The sequence below is a fragment of the Dermacentor andersoni genome, chromosome 7, assembly GCF_023375885.2.
Source record: "Dermacentor andersoni chromosome 7, qqDerAnde1_hic_scaffold, whole genome shotgun sequence".
In the NCBI taxonomy this organism is placed as follows: domain Eukaryota; kingdom Metazoa; phylum Arthropoda; class Arachnida; order Ixodida; family Ixodidae; genus Dermacentor; species Dermacentor andersoni.
Genome location: NC_092820.1, coordinates 136095220 through 136113112, shown reverse-complemented (window position 1 = coordinate 136113112; position 17893 = coordinate 136095220). Strand labels below are relative to the sequence as shown.

The 17893-nt window shown below is 44.8% G+C and overlaps 1 protein-coding gene across 1 annotated transcript in view; it reads right to left on the bottom strand.

The window, feature by feature from the left end:
* Window positions 1-410: 410 nt before the first annotated feature.
* Rab1 (RAS oncogene family member Rab1) overlaps window positions 411-17893 on the bottom strand; it is a 41138-nt gene continuing 23655 nt past the window's right edge. Inside the window, exons 6-7 of the mRNA XM_050181882.3 lie at window positions 10392-10523; window positions 411-3168 (exon numbers count right to left, since the gene is read on the bottom strand). Of these exons, the coding sequence (XP_050037839.1) occupies window positions 2968-3168; window positions 10392-10523 (333 nt within the window). The 3' untranslated portion in view covers window positions 411-2967. The remainder of the gene's footprint in view (window positions 3169-10391; window positions 10524-17893) is intronic.

The window sequence follows — 17893 nt, the reverse complement described above, 5'->3', positions numbered from 1 at the left end:
TGCGCAGAAAAGCCGTAACGCCGTCCGAGGGTGCAGTCTTACTCACCGACGGCGCAACGTCACTAAAAGACGATGACGTCAGCACTCCTCGATCCGAGAGCGGGCGATTTGAACTGCGCTAGAGGTACGCGGACGCTTCAGAACGAATTTCCTCTTAATAAAAGTCCTGTTCGCACGAAACAAGCGTTTCGACATTTTTAGAATGGTACTTCAACAGTCTACGGTGACTTAATACTATCCTTTAGTGTTCCTTTAAGCACAGGTTCTCAACCTTGGTTACCTTTATGTACAGGTGTTGAACCTTGGCCAAATACTTTCATGGGAGTTTGCTCGACTGGCGAGGCATGCGCCATCTGGACATTGCGCTTGCAGGACAACACGAAAAATGAGAACACACGGAATCCACCACCTTGAACATTGACTTTTTACTAAAAATTCAACGCAAGTCTAACCAAAAATACATCCACAGTGAAGCTCACCACAAATTAGAGTTGAACGGGTTTTCAGTATGACTTACAGTCCAGCGACGACTTTTCCCAGTGCCACTGCTTGGCACATTCAGTGCAACACAAAGGCTACAAGAAGACAAGAAAACGCCCAACAAAGAGATTTCTTTTAATACGCTTCAAATATACACTAAATCATACACCTCTCACGTTCGACTGGCCGAGCACAAAAGCGTCCGGAGGAACAGGAAAAAAAAAAAAAAAAAAAAGACCCTCGCTCACACAGTGACAGCGAGGGAAGCTCACAGGCAAGTCTTGCAGCCCCATCAAACCCACAGTTGCAATGACAAAAAAAATTTTGAAAGAATAAAAATAATGCTAGTGGCAAAGTGCCACAACTGTAGAAACAAAAACCCTTTTCTTCCTTCGGCTAATGTGGTAACACCATGCAACGCATGCATACAAAGAAAAAAAAACCGTGCCACTCCTAGCAACATACACTCGGCACCTCGCTAACTTCCTTGCCGCTTCTGAATTTGGCAGGACGGTCAAATCCCTTTTGAGAACGAAGGTTGCAGCAGGGCTCCAGTCCTGGACTGGTCACTGAAGAACTTTGCAATCGAAGAAGACAAAACAAATCAAGAAGTAAAACAAACTGCATTAAAAACCAGCACAAGCTCTGGGAGAAGGAACAGAGCTCACAACAGACAGCCTACGCCTTTCTTATGTACATGTGGAGGTGGTCATTGCCATATACAGCATATAATTATATATATATATAAATGTAAAGCAGTAATACAGGCATTCCAACAGAAAAAAAAAAAAGAATTGCTAATAGAAGACAGCCCTTCACGACTCGAACCAGCGTGACCAGCGCATGCCGGCAGAAAAAAGCCCCAGCCTCGGTCAAACCAGGCAGTGGCGCAAGCCAAAGTAAACAGTGCACTTTGTTATTGTCGCCTGCCGTTAGTCCCGATTTCGCTGCTTCTGCTGCGGGGTGAAATAGCACGCGCACCGTGTACCCGCGGCAACGTCGTCCCACGTTCTCGCAAGGTTCAACACGGTCGCAGCAAAGTTCCCAGCCTCCGACCCTGCACGTTGACGAAGTCCCTGCTCGTCATGTTTGTGTACACGTGGAATGCTACGGCAGATTAAAAGAGCAAGACTCTGGACGTGGCACGTCCAAAGAATTATCGTCCATTCGAGTGGCTTTGGGTTGACGCCAGTCCATTCGTAGCCTGCAATTTGACTAACCCAAGGTTTGAAAACCCAGGCCCAGTTCCCCAACACTGTTCCCCAATGCGTGCACTTATTCCCCCTTGTAGCCCCCCTCCAACCAAGGTGAACTCCTCAACTTCGTCCCATAGAAAAAATGTGTACACTAGCATTCCCAAGGTCTCGCGACTCGGTACAAAACATTTGATCTAGCACGCTAACCACTGCTGCACTTCTGCACCAAGTTCCCCTGCACTCTTCAAAATGTCAGAATGCAATTTACGTGGCTACAGAATGTTAACTGTACCCCGAGTCCCTCCCCTCTACTGCTTTCCAAGGAAGAGATGGTGATATTACTTATGCAAGACACAACATGTTAGCTGGAGCACTCCCACAATGCACAAGTTCTAGGTGGACCATGCATGTGAAACACTTTAATGGCTCGAACAACAAACAGTTTAAGGCATACATTCACAATGAGCCTTCTGCCATACTTTGAGCAGCAACTCGAATTGCATGGCGCGGACAGGACCAACAAAACACAAGGAATAATCCAAACATCAAGCCGGTCATCAGCCAAGTTCATGACTTTAGACTCTGAACAGAATGTAAAAACAACCTTGGCTTGAACTTCAAGCCCACAAGAGTTCAGGAAAGTGTGGGCAATGTGTCAGAGCGAGGTCACAGGCATATGGCAAATGACAAAGCAACATATTAACATACATACACAAGAATAGTTAACTTTATATTTTGAAAAAAAAAAAAAAAGGTAGCCAATATGAAGAGGGGCAGGAGACTGATCGCGGTGTCAAACCTAAATACGGTGAGGACTGCACGGTAAAGCTGTGCGTAGGCAGCAGTAGCAACAGCTCTACATGTAGGTGCATCGAGTGCAAGAGGTTCTTTGTAGAGCAGCCCAAAAACGCAAGGGGACGAGACAGGAGGAACACGGGTCACTCATGTGCCAACATTATCCAACAAGAAAAAGGAATGGGAGAGGAGGCGCTACACAGAAAGCAGCAGAGGAAGGAAAGTAGGCAGGACCAGGAAACACGTGGACCAGTTGTAGCTCCTGCTCTCATCTTCGCACATCCCAGTGGCAGCTGCAAGCCTTCTCGGTGTGTGCCCACTTATGTGTCATGTCTGCATTGTGTGTACATCCTTGTTGTCTCCCTCGCTGGAGGACGAGATGGAGGGAGGGGGAGCAAGAGGCAAGGAGGAGGAGGCTGGGAGGTCTCCCTCTGGAACTGTGGGTATTAGATGTAGGAGGAAAGGGGGAAGGGGGAAGGGGGGCTAGTCTTTCGAATTAGCAGCATCCGGAGCTGCGAGGCTGGACGGGCGTTCCCGGGTTGATCTTGCCGTCACCAGATCGCAGGTTTGCCTCTGTTGTTGGGGGGCCCATGCGGTTCTTGATCTCGGCCGCCATTGTCATGAATGCCTGTTCCACGTTTGTGGCATTCTTGGCACTCGTCTCTAAGAAGGGAATGCCCAGCTGGTCCGCGAACTCCTGCAGTGGTAAAACGCGAGGGGCACGTAAATTCCACAGTCAACAGACGAACACACATGTGAAACCGAAATGAAACAACCTCCTGCAGCTTGGGTTTTTCGTCTGAAGAAACATTCGATTTGCACCTAAATGCACATTTATGTAGAGTTGCAACATCCTAGTTTAATTCTAAGGCATCTGCTTCACATCAAAGTGAAATATGTGTGTGCTTGAAGACATTAGAAAAAGTAAAATGGCTGAACATCTTGAAGGGGCGGCGCAAGACGACGAAGACAGAAGGCAGCAACACAGGACAGCGCTAAACTCACGACTAACTTTATTCGAAGGCATACACAAACTTATGTAACTACAACCCATAGCCACGTGCTCTCCCATCATGGCTACGGGTTGTAGCACGTGCATGCCTTCGAATAAAGTTAGTTGTGAGTTCAGTGCTGTCCTGTGTGTTCCTCCCTTATGTCTTGTGCCGCCCCTTCAAGATGCTCAACCAGTACCAACATGCCCAAATGTCTATCTTCCTACAGAAAAATGGCATCTAGAGTGAAAGTGAGTGCTCTGCCCCTTCTTTCCCTTTGCTGGCACAGGGAGGCGCCACTCAGCGTGAAGACACCATCTGTCTGGTCTCACCCCCCAGCACACTTTCCCTCGCACCTAAAACACAAAGTACACGGGGCGCAATAGGATCTTATCGCACTTGGAGTTTATATGGAACATGAAGCTGCTGCACTTCAACGGTTGCTCCCGGGGTGATTTGTGAGAGGCACGTGTGCAAGCAGCCGCTTGTAATTCAATCCTTTGACCATCCAGGTCAGCAGAAGTTTCCATTTGTCTCGGCATTCCTTTACTGCGGAAGCGAAATTTCGTTATATTGAAATTGCATACAAACACTTTGTTATATCGAGGTTATAATTACATAGTGTTCTATGCACAAGAGTTACGAAAAGTTAAATACTTCGTTATATCGAGAGTTTTGTTATATTAAGTTCGTTATACCCAGGTTTAGATGTACTAAATTGCTCTCATCAAATTTCAAGACAACACACAATTCAGTATTAAATTTTATTTTTCACTTTGCTTTCCTATGCTTTCGCAAATGCAATTTTGCAGGTGGAAGCTACGCTACTTTACTATCCGCTCCAAGAAAGTACAACACGCATAATTACTCTGTACCAAAAAAAAAAATGAGAACACAATCCATGCAAAGTCTGCAGTCATCACCGCCGCAGTACAGCAAGACCTTATTTGGCCCTCAATTCAGAGACTTCGATAATTTGAAAGTGTCCTCCGGTCCTGGCAAGCATATGCATTGCTTTATGGAATCAGACGTTTGTTAGTGCAGGCGCATTTGGCACCACTTTGCTTAATTTGGACAACTCTCAGAGCTCGGCAAGGGCAGAGCACTGAAAATGAGGAATGTAAAAGAGCAAAAACAGCACTAGCATCAACAGAAATGAAGTGCAGAGTCCCTATCACTATAGTCATCAGAAATTGTACATGAATCATAGGAACACCAAGAAGCTTCATGCCTATTTGTGCCTTTATTCTTGCCGTTACCAGCATGAGTAACACCATACTGGCCACATGTCTTCAAAACTGCCAATAGGGACCACGGTTTCCTCCGCAGCGGTTCCAGTAAACAGTAGTTTCATTTTCACTTGGTGCGCGACTCAGCCACATGCCTTCCAAACTGTGTGGTCGCCATCTAGGATCACATCAATAGCAGCCACAGTTCCATCCACAGCGGTTGCAGCAAATACAGTCGAATCCACTTATAACAATATTGAAGTGCCACGAAAATTTCATTGTTACAACTAATAATTGTTATAACCGGGTTGCATGAAAAAGTCAAAACAAGGGGGACGGCAGAGGTGATGTGAGAAAACCATAATGGTGGGGAGGCCTGCGCCCCTCCCCACCACCTTCCTCCACCTGGCTGCTGACTGTGTTCACTCGTTTAACTGCTTCCTGGGCACTCCGATCAGGCGTAACAAGTTGCGCCTCTCGGCATTGAAGAATGGCACTGCTATAACTGCAAAGAGGGGTCAGGCCACGGGTGGCAAGCGATGTGCGAGCACCGTCGCGGCATTGCTTTAGTCGCCACAAAAGGGGCCTTTTCATCTGCTAGGCCTCCTGTGAGGACAACATTGAGGTAGCCTGCCCAACCGCATCATCGTCGCCGTCACTATCCTATGAAAGCATGTTCGTGACGATCGCCTCATCGGTTAGAAGCCCTTCGTTTCCAAATCTAGAGCTGCACGCTTTCTTTTCACCGGTAACGTCGTGAATTGCCGATGGTCAGTGGGCGGATCTGCAGCTAGTCAGACTAAGCTGAGAAACCAAGTGGCCAGGAACTATTTCGACGCAAACAGCAAAGGCAAACGTGAGCAATTAGGCTGTTTGCAGAACTGCGCTGATGAGGAGCCAGTAAGCAACATGCGAGCAGTGCAGTTGGCACGGTCCATTCGTGTTTCGGAGGGTGGCGCAGCGTAGAGCTATGGGTGCAGCCCATTCGTGTTCGCAGGGGTAGAAGGGCAGGGGTGCGTGGAGAAGGCTGTAAAATGACTGCGCGGCTGCTGTTGGAGCAGCTGGCCATTGTGCAGCTGCTCGAATTTCTCCTTTTCCTTTTTTTTTTTTTCTGTTGAAGGATTTCATATTTCACTACCTTTCGGCTCGGACACCCAGCAGCAGAGTTCATTGTTATAAATGATAATGCGGCATGGGGTCATTGCAGTAAGCGGGTCATTTCACCTGGAAAACATGCAGAAGTCGACAGCGCAGCAACTTCTCATTGTTATAACCGATATATTGTCAAAACCAGGAGCATTATAAGTTGGTTTCGACTGTAGTTTGTGGCTGTGTATGCAATGTCACAAACACGGCGGAAGCTGTGGAGAATGAAAAGCGCCAACTACATCACGATAGACGGACCATCTATTGCTGACCAGCTCAATGGCAAAAAAAAAAAATGATCGGGAAGTGTACATGGTGAGCAAAAGCGCATGTAGGACAAGGACGCACGGGAGGCCTTCGCTGCTATGCGCTAATCAGTCATGAGGTGATGAGAATTGCAGCTTCCACTCTGCTTTAGTGCAAAATATAAGCAGGATTTACTGATTTACCTATTCATAAGTAAAAGCAAGTTGACGTAGTAAGCATTTGTTTGTTTTCTTGATAATTTTGATATCTTAACATTCAGTTATTTCAGACATTTTTTCTGGTCATGTAAAATCCAAATTAACGAGGTTTTGGTGTACCAGTGGCCCTGCGTGCCGCTAGCCTAAAAGTTATATAACACGCCACAGAAGCTACTCAATACTGCCTCCCCAACAAGCAATGCATGCCTAACCACAGCTTTAGACAAATCTGTATCTCAATCATTCTGGCTTTCTTCCCACCTGGAGAAATGGATGAACTGTTCCTGCCTTAACACAAGTCAACCAAGCTTGTGTTTTACTCGTAAGCACTGCATGAATGCGAGAGTCCTCTTCATTATACTCAGGCCATAAGGGTGCTGCAGCTGTACTAAAAGTTGATTATCAAGATGTTGACCGTTTATTCAAGATTTGCAATTATGAAGATGTTGACTGTTTATTCACAGTGTGCAGGCTTTGTTCTGTAGAGGCTCTGTCAACAGGCACTCTGCATGCTCATAGTCACAGCAAGAATAATCTGTGCCACAAATATTTATGAAGCATATTCACAATACAATCACTTAAGGGGGGACACGGCTCTTTGCGGCGAAAAAATCGCGAAAAAATCGATTTTTTGAAAACGAAATTTTAGATATCTACAGCTAATATTCCTTTAATTCACCAAGTTTCGAATCTCGGGGAAGAGTATTTCGTGCGCAATATCAATTTATAACATCACTGTGAGCTGAATTCCGCGCAAAAACAGCCCTTCTTATCGCGGCGCGTAGCTCTTTTTCTACGCGCGCGATCGCAGCCATCTTGGTCTCGTTGGAAAGAGGAGCCTTTCTTCTTTAATTTCCCGCCAAAAGTGATTCCGTCGGTACGCCAGTGACGCTGAAATCCGGCGAGAAAAAGAAGCCCGAACGCGCGATCCGATTCGTTGACTAGCGCACGTGACCAAAAACGCGTGCTGTGGTTGGCTGCGCGAGGTTCCCATCGTCTGCTCCACTCCGCAGGCGACGCGACTGCGCGTCTCGTAGGTTTGTTGGCACATGCCCAACGATGTCCGATCCACCGGGAAAGTTCGCCACGAGGCACAAGTTCGGCAAAAAGAAGAAGCGATCAGCTTATTACTTTCAAAAGCGCTCCATTCCTTCTGAAAGCATCGAGAGTAGCTCGCCACCAACCGCAAATGATGCCGAAGTAGGCCTAGCCAGCTCACAAATGAGTGAAATCGTTACGGACAGCGGCTGCGTTCGGCGTGACACTGCAATGTTGCAGCGTGCGGATTTGTTGCAGAGGGAGATGAATGCTCAAAAAAACTTCGAGTTCTTGCGTCAACGCCAGCAACAAAGCGGGTGTTGGATTTGCTCACTTGCGCCGACGGCGTTGCAGCCGCGCCAGTCGACGCCGAGGAAGGCTTCGCTTTCCTCAGTGGACTCCGTGAACGGACTGATGTCAAGTGCAAGGTGTGCGGCGGCAGCGTCGCAGTAGGCAAAAGCGAACGGTAATCTGGCTTCGCCATAAAGATCGTTATCACGTGCGCGTGTTGCGGCGATATCGCGTTGGCATGGAGCTCGACCCGCGTGAACAACCTCGCCGCGCGCACGATGCAAGCCACCGGAAATCGGCGAACGGCGCTAAACGATGTTTTTGCCGCATTTGGGTGGCCGCGGTCAGAGCGACTACATTCCTGGTGGCTTTTAGCCACTTTCACTGCAAAATAATGCAAAATTATTTCTGTACTTTTGATTAAAAGTGAATGTATTCCTTTTTTCTCGTTTTCTCAAAACACAGACTTTTCCCTTGTACACAATGTAGGGTCAGATTTTGGAATTTATGCTTTAAAAATTTTCAGTTCTGCTTTAGATCAGACAGTATGGTAGCCACAATTCTAACAGTAAAGATTGAATTGCTATAAAATTACTAATATTTGATATATCAAAATAGTATTCCTACCATTATGTTCCTTATGTTTTCTAGTACCCAGGCATGTGCCAATACGAATTTCGTAGCGCATTTTTTCCCCCTATTGTTTCTGCAAATTATGAACAATGAATTTCATTTATCTTCAGAACTAAATGGCCTAGTAATAATTACATATTTGAAATCAGCACAAAAGTCTTAACAAGAATGGAAAGTTTCATGAATATTGATGGCAAGCATCATGAACATTATTTGAATTACAGTGTCCCCCCTTAAAGAAGCGAAAGTTTCATTCTTGCCTGGTTGGACCCCTGTATCATCCTTGATCAATTTAGTATTCAAGCATTTGCCGTAATCACCATGAACATGTCCTGAAATGTTTTTTCTCGTTTTCTCAAAACGACATTTTTGATGGTAGTGTAGTTTTGGAGTGACGATATCTGTGGTTCTACTCATCTTATTGCAATAATTCTTTTTTCGTCAGAAAGGTGGACAAATTGAGAGTGCAGTAGGCCTAAAATGTGAACAAATATCATTACAGAAATTTTGAACAAGTAATAATTTCTCCAGGGTTTCACTAATGCCTTCTGCTTACAAAAGTTTGACATGCTGTAACTTCGGCATAAATCAGTTTAGAACATTCATTCTTGTAGCACTGCAACCTCTGATCATTCAACATCATTTTGATGTGCCAGTCTCCTTCATTAACAGCCAGCATTGTAGAGAGAACTTGCCTCCAAATTAGTCCATACAAAAAACATGAATTGCTTATATTTTGAAAAGTACTTGTTGCATGGGAAAACCAATTGAATATTTGAAATCAGCATGTCAGAATACATAAGTGATGCAAGTTTTATCAAATTGTGGCCACAAATAAATGAAAATTTAAGTGGGGTGTCCCCCCTTAATGGCAGCTGAAGTTGCAGTCGCTGTTATACACTGGTTCTGTAAGTTGTTGCTACGCATTTAGGTCTACATAATCAACATGTTTGAACTAATCTGGCTACAAAAAAACAGTCAAGGACGGCATTTATTTTCGTGAGTGTGCTCTCCCCTAAACTAGATGCAAATGAAGAAAACTAAGTGGTGTCAATCAAAATCTTGGTTTGAAAAATTTCGCACTTTTACGATCAAATCATGAAAGTGGCAGGTACAGACTAGCCGTCATGTGCTGCAACATTGCAAATAAAGCAAGAATGGCTGCAACAGGAGTAAAAGCAAGAAGGATCGTATACAAGATCTCGAAGTATACAGATGGAAAGTAAAAACGTGAACAGTCCTATACCAATGTAGAACAAAATTGATAGCTGTGACATGTTCCCAGAACCCTTATGCACTGCAGTATACCCACGCTAACCCCGAAATATGCGAGCCTTAAGACACCAGAAACAGAAAAAGGCATTTAACCCAACCTAAGCACCTATTTCCAACTGTCACCCTGCAGTGGACCATTTCTAACCAGAGAAAAATTCCTAAATGTGCTGCTCACAGAACAACAGCAACTGGGGTGCAAGGACTTGTGTTCAGACAGCCAAAGGAACGGTTGATGGCAAAACAATCACTTTTCATCATTCCCAGGAGTATGTGTGTCATCATGCCAAGTCCATCACCCCATAATCACGGACTATATTCTTCACAATTACTTCCAATGCCCTGACAAGGCCTCCTCCAAGAAATAAAAGCAACATTACCTTAAAACACTGGCCTCAAGAGTGCGGGAGCTTTCTTTCACTGCACACAAACGAAAGGGCACACACACAAATAACGGACCTAGCAACCGAATGGCGACTGAGCTCCACTACGGTAATTAAGCTGAATATGTTTGGCCTTTCGACTGCGCCAATTGTGGGGCCAGATCTACAGGCAAAATACAATGAGCGAGCTAAAGCAGGAATTCCAGCATTTCTAAGGACTGTAGAAAATGTAAGGGTTGAGACATGTCATATTCGAAGTCAAAGGTATTCAAAGGGTGTCAAGGACTACTGTGAACCCTGCATTGCACTTTTCTCGCATTCCCGAGATCGGAGATCACTTCAAGTGCAGTTCTGCAGCCGTGCAGGAGTATAAGAACATTGCAGTAATAAAGCATATGTTGATGCTTATCACTTTGCTAAATGGGCTGAGAAGCACTGGTAGAGAGACAACTTGACAAAATGTAACACTTGCCTTCGCTGTCGTGTAGTCAACCACCTTCTTTGTCGTGAGGTCGCACTTGTTACCAACCAGGAGCTTGTTGACATTCTCGCAGGCATAACGGTCAATTTCTTGAAGCCACTGCTTGACATTGTTGAATGACTCCTGCGATCGAGAGAGCAAAGGAATCAAATTAAGCATGTCAAAGTCAGTGGCATAGTTTCCAAACCCAACCATGTTTAACGATGACTAAGTATCGCCCTAATAAAGTGTGCTAAATGAGATAGGAACATTGTATAATAACACCAATATTAGGGCTGTGCAAATATAACAATTTTCCAACTGAATACAAATACTCAGCTTCGAATATCAAATGATATGCACACGCATTTATTAGAAAGTTTGGTTAATTTTTTTATCTTGGAGCATTGCAATAAATTGACAATACTAAAAAGCTAGACTAGTAAGCTGTTATACTAAAGCATTGTGCATTTGGCTCATGTTAACTTGGAAAATTTAGTGATTCCCACTAGCTATCCTCACCAGCCTGTGCCTGATTATATTGCATCAAATGGCCGCAAAATCAGAGGCATTTGACCCTGTGCCAGTCTTCACTCATCACTGTCACAAGCAATACACTCAATTGAGGGCGGCACTGTGCGCAAACCCCTGCTCCTTGCTACTGAAAGGCTGGCTTTCCTGCACAGTTTAGACATTTAGTGGCTAAGTGTGCTTTAGGGGCAAAAATTTCACTAGCAGCACGATACGCAAATTTCAGCAGAAAATCTCCCCAATATTCTTAGATTAGTTAGAAACAAATGCTAAGAACCATGTTGGCTCCCGCACAGTCAGCAATATACTCGATCCAATTCGAATAATCGTATCGAACCGAACATTAAAACATGTTCGAACATCTATTTTGCAAATCGAATACAACTAATAAAAGTATACTGTACAATCAAACTTTTCTAATATATGCACACTCCTAACTAGCATCCTTGGCTAAACTGTGCTCACTCGGCATGCTATAGAGAGCCCAAAAATGGAAAAGCACAATTAGATGTCTTGTATGGCCAAATATCTTCAGGCAATATACATACTGCCGTTATGGCTTTGTACAGTTTCATGAAACACTTAAAACCTGACCAGTGGAGGTCGAGTCTAAATGTACCATTTGCAGAGGTAGTCCAGCCAGTTATGGATTCGGAGCAGAAAAAAAATGTCATTCTCTTGCAGATTAAGAGCAGCCACACCAGCATTTTGGAGCACTATTGAAGCAGAAAAATTTGTCTTTTTGGAACACTTGCAGTAGTACAGCAGTAATCTAGCCATTTGGCAAAGCTTATTAGGTATTGTGTCATCATTAAGTGATGCTGAACAGTGAAGCATGACACAAAGCCAACAGCAACCAATTAAACTTGTCTACCCAGGGACGGTATACCACACAGATGTTGCAAACATTTTTATTCATTGGACAAGGGGCTCAATTTTGTAAACAATAAAATATTGTAGCCTAACGAGAAGAAAGCTATGCACGTAAAGCTCTAAAGGCTGCCAGTTTGACATAATACGGCAAGAGAACACGAGACTACTATGGTCCTGTATATTTTAATAAATTATCTCAATGTGTCTTGCGTGCTCAAACTAAATACAAGTTAAAAAAGGCACTCAGGCAAATTGATAATTAGTCACCTTCAGTGGTCAGACAATTAGTTGCCTTCACTGCTTTCCTTCCTACTTTATTTTTTTTCCTCCTATGGACTATCTTAAAATGAGAAAGGTATGCCATTTACATTTCCTAATGATTTCTGCTGCCTGCCAGGCCCTGCCGTTCAAGCTCTCTGTGGCTTTGGCAGGCTCAATTTGTAGCCGCTTTGTTTGTAACTTTGTGCAATAAAGTATTATTATTATTACTGTTATAATTATTATTATTAAATTGTGGGGTTTTACGTGCCAAAACCACTTTCTGATTATGAGGCACGCCGTAGTGGAGGACTCCGGAAATTTCGACCACCTGGGGTTCTTTAACGTGCACCTAAATCTAAGTACACGGGTGTTTTCGCATTTCGCCCCCATCAAAATGCGGCCGCCGTGGCCGGGATTCGATCCCGCGACTTCGTGCTCAGCAGCCCAACACCATAGCCACTGAGCAACCACGGCGGGTTATTATTATTAGGCGCATCGGTGCTCATACTGTGATAGGAGATGGTAGGTACACACGTGTACAATTGAGGGAACATACCGTGTCCAGTGACAATTGCCCCTTCCAATGTTTTTATGCTTCCCCCCCAATACTTCGCGTACGCTTCACTGCATAACACTGCGGTATTGAGGGGAAGCTGACTTTCGGGAACTGGCAATATGCAATGAGCTGTACTTGGAAGCCATTGGCAAGTATTACAGAGGCGGAGTAACAGTGGAGATTGGTTCAATGAAAAACACGGCGTCAAACAGCAAGCTTGGCAGCTAACATCGAAGTAGCTGGGCCTAGCATTACCACAGTGGTGGCTACGGCTGCCAGCGGATCTGCGTGCGAGAGTGCCGGTTCAAGGCGGCAAGATAATCAATATGGCCGCAGTGGAGGCTTTGATTAATGCAGTTTCGGACCTGCAGTCATGGTAAAAAGCCCAGAAAATCGGACGGCAAAAGATTTTTGCGTCCGAAATTTCAGACGTTATTATACATTGACTATGGGTAAGTGGCGGTGCTGCGAATGCTCTAGAACATTTTCGAACATGTCCGAAAAGTCAGGTGTATGGAAAATCAGTCGACTGTATTTGAATATTTACAAATCCATTCGTATAGTGGAGTGATTGCATAACCCTACTGAAAACATTTCATTGCCGCAAAAACTTGAAAATACCGCACTTTCGCACAGTTGGCACAAATGATACTTGAGTGGGCAGTACCAGCCCGGAACAGGCAAGTCGAAGTGTAGCAATATGGCACAGGCGGACCACCACTGCATTTGATAACCTCTAGCCAGTACCCACACAATGAATGTCGCAACGTGGCATCCCAGTACAGGTGGCCGCAATGAAATTTACCCACTATGGCAGATTGATACACGCGTGCGGCAAATATAACCTGTAAATACTTGCTAGTCTTGCTCACTAGTCCTTTGCTTAACAATATTAATGCGGCTAGCACGTTTATACGGCAGCAGTGCTACATACAAACTGCAGTGGCAGGGCTTATATTCCGATAAATTTGCAACTCCGGCCTGCACTGAAACTGGCAATTCTGGCTAGACACGCCAACTTTCAGACATCCAAGGAAGAAAAAGACCCATCACAAAAGGTCAAGTCTATGTCTGTCATCATGTTTGGCAACCACCAGAAGAAGCCAGCTTTTTTTGCAGTAACCAGTGCCTTCACGAAGAATAGGGCCTGGCCCTGAATGCACTGCAACGATAAAGCTATACCCCTACTCGTGCAGTGGGATGACTACACCTCAATTACACCACGGCATGATCAAATCCTGTATGTACCTTATGGTACATTTTAGTAGTTCCTGCCACTCAAACACACTCCAACAACCTCCCCTAGATACCAGGACGAAGTCGAGCATTCCTGAACACTCCAAGCTGGAGCATAGTGTTCTGAATGAACAGGAAAAAGGTGCCCCAAGCAGTAGACATTTAACAGCCAAATGTAAGGTGCACCACAATCGTGCTCGAAAGCAATCAGCCGAATGCACAAACAAATTTAACAAACAAAGCTAAACACCAACTTGCGCAGCAACAAGCCTTTAAATTTGCTGCAAGATGTCCTGTTTATATATAGTATAAATATATGTAATATGTTCTCTTGATATATTAAACACATTTTCTTTACTTGTAGGAAGATCCAACAGTAGGCAAACGTTCTGGCTGTTTCAGAGCCTTCATGACCCAGTTGGAAAAAGCCAATAATTTCTACTGAATGGATAAATCACTGAAGAGGCCACGAGTGCTACAGAGCCAGCTGCAGGCAGCTAAAGTAAATCTGTAAACCCACGAAGCAATACATTCAGAGCAAGGCCAGATGCCAAAAAGTCATATGTAACAGCGCGCCTGCAGAGCCAGAGTTCAGTAGTTATCACATCGCCACGTGTCCAGTTTTCTCAGCAATTTCGTACGTGCACACAATGCCGGCATCGGGACAGATCAAAGCTCTGACGTGTGGGTTTTACCAACCAGACTTGCTAGTGAGGGTGTTGCATTATGGGAGACAGGAAGAGCCAAGAAAAATGTCTCCCCTTTTCATAGGCTTACAGTACACCCGCCTCTGATGAGTTGAAGCCATACGATTTCACCAGTCAATGCTTGTTTTTCCATTGCTCGAAGATATTTCTCTTAGTCATAGCACGTGCCCTTTTGACTCAAGGGTTACGCGCAAGCATAACCTTGCATAATTAAATTATGGGGTTTTACGTGCCAAAACCACTTTCTGATTATGAGGCACGCTGTAGTGGAGGGCTCCGAAAATTTCGACCACCTGGGGTTCTTTAACATGCACCTAAATCTAAGTACATGGGTGTTTTCACATTTCGCCCCCATCGAAATGCAGCCGCTGTGGCCGGGATTCAATCCCGCGGCCTCGTGCTCAGCAGCCCAACACCATAGCCACTGAGCAACCATGGCAGGTTAACCTTGTATAACGAGCAATGGAAAGCCAGTGGAGAGAGTGTTAAAAGATTTCATGAGCGGCTTGGTGTTTCCCTAGTACAAATGTTTCCAATATTAGTCGGGGAAATCCTGCACCAAGCGCAAAAGCTGATGGCAACGTCTGATTGTGGGTTAGACAATTTGGTGTCCATGAAGTCGGACTACAGGCACCCAGCATGTCATCTTGCTCATGCATGCCGTGCTGAAGTCGAATCAATGCGTAACAAATACCGGTTCAATGAAATTTGCAGAATAAAGTTTGTTATTCCCCATCAGCAAACTTGATGCAAAACAATTACAGTTGAACCTCGCAATAACGAAATCGGCAGGGGAATTCAAAAAAGTTACCTTTTGAAAGAATTTCATCGTGAAATGAAACAGCACGAATAGGTATTGCATCACAGAACCAAACTTTACTGTCAAAATTTCTTGAAGCAAGGGATGCATACAGTGCAGTCCACTTATAACGATATCAAGAATGAAAAACCTGATTGTTATAACCCATCATTGCTGTATCTGGACTGCCATAAAAAAAAGAAAAAGCTGCCAAACATACCTTTTTAGCTCTGAAACGGAATTTGCCCTTTAGAGTAAAAATTAGCATTGTAGAAAGTAGGCTGTGAAAAATGATACGTTTATTTATACCTCTAAACAATGTGTCATGCGTTAGGCACGCTGAAATAGTCAGAAATCAGCACTTGCTTTCGCTGAAGTTTCAGGTTCACAACCGCAGTGTGCATTGCGTCCAGTGGCTGCGTGAACACTGGTGGCTGTAATTTAGCGTGCATGAAATCAGTGAAAGACTGCATAGACGACGGTGCACTATGCGTGAACATTGGGATCGGTGTCAAAGACAAGCCACTGTCAATATCGTCGTCACTGTCGCTGCTGTCGTCGCCTCTGTCGCACCACCCCACCGTCTGTGTCGCGACAACGATCACCCCGTCAGAGATTCTTCATTGAACGAGGCAGCACTATCTGCACTCAGAAACCCCTCCCTCAAGGCACCATCTACTTTATCACCAGTAGTGATGTGCGCCCAGCATTCGGTTATGGCAGCGGCAGCTACTGTGTTGGTTTTGCACATGGGGAGTTCCACGCTGGCACATAAAGCACGCCGTTTTCGTTGATCGGCATGGTCACTGGTTCTAGCCTTCATGATCGTGACACTCGTGGTTTTCAGAATCGTCGAGATCATCGACTGCACAAGTTCGTACTTTGTAAACTGCTTCCGCGGCGCATTTCCGCACTTGCAGAGAAAGAGGGAGATTGTAGAAAGGGAGCGCAGGCACGATTTGCTTCACTTTTTTTTTCTGTCTCTAGACGCTCGCCGGTGATGCGGACGCAAAGCAGCTGGCGCCATCTTGTGGCATGCTGCGCCAACTTGCGATGCTCTCCGCGGTGTTCGCAATTAGCACGCTGGCGGGAATGCGCTGCGTGGTAATGGCGGGAGATACGAACTCACGCAGGCAAACTTTTCACCCAGTGTCAGTTAAAGGGGAACTAGGCAAAGCAAATTTCCTGTTTATTTTGAATAAAAAAATAATGCTGCCCAAAAGGCAGAATTTTGACCATTATATCCGATATGCGTTGAATAACATTGATATATATTTTTTTTCTTATTACCCTAATGCATAAGTTGATACTCTGAAGTAGTCTCATTGTTATTAGTGATATATTGTTATATGTGGTACTACTGTTACATGTGGACTGCACTGTATTCCCTGATGATCGCTCTATCACGGCTCGATGCATGGCTAAGCGCCGTAAACAATACCACATCAGTGAGACATGGACTTCCTTGCTTTTGCTCACTGAGGTGCACATTAAGCACTGCCCTAGGTGTGCAAGAACTGTCGTAACATGCTGGTAGCAACACGCATGCCACTTTGAAATGGCGATCCATCAAACAAGATGCCCACGACGCATTTCCGGTGCACGAAATCGCTCCAGGCACTTGGTTATTTTAGTAAACAAAAATGGCGCTTCCCATGCAAGTGTAATGTGGTGTTATTTTACACAATTTTAGTGCAAAGCGATGGTGCTTGAGCACAATTTAGAGCCTGCTAGACATGAGGGAGCAGGTAATATGCAGGGTTATGTTCCGGCAAATTTCGTTGATGCGGGATTGTAGTACAGCAACATTTCATGGTCAAGAGCTATGAAACACATTGAATCCTATGGGTATTCGCCGAAGATACAAAAAATGTTGCGTTGTCACGAGAATTTCGCTATCATGGGGTTTCATTATCGCGAGTTTCAACCGTATAATGAAATCAGCGATGCTCAAATTTTTACTTCAATGAAGTTTGCGTGAAGCAAGTTTCGAAACTGCTGACAGCCAAAACAGAAAAGATCAATACACTTGGAGATGACAGCTACTCTGGTGAAGCCTGAAACTACGAAAATGTTGATGGCCAAACGCCCCATAATTCACATTGCCAACATGTACACCGAAACCTCATTACTACAAACACCGCATTAACAAAATGTTCAGAAATTACCTGTGCCTGCTTATAGTTTTCAATGAACATATTTCAGTACAATGAACTTCAGATAACCTAACTTTTCAGAATAGCGATCATTATTCCGTTTACGCGTCACTTTAACACTTCAGTACTACGAATGAACATGCCAAAATCCAGCAATCCTTCTATTTTAGTGTTTCCTTCATGGCAGCCAAAACAGTAGGCTAACGGACCACAAGGCACAGAGGATGTCAGGGCACATGGGTTCTCGAAACCCGAGACAGTGCCCGGGAAAAAAAGAATGCAGGCCAGCCAAGGCGACAATGCATCAGGTTCTGTTAGCGCATGCTCCGCTCAGAAAAGTGCCACCTAGCAACAGAGACGGAGGTGCATCTCCCTCCTTTTTGCACACACCTCTT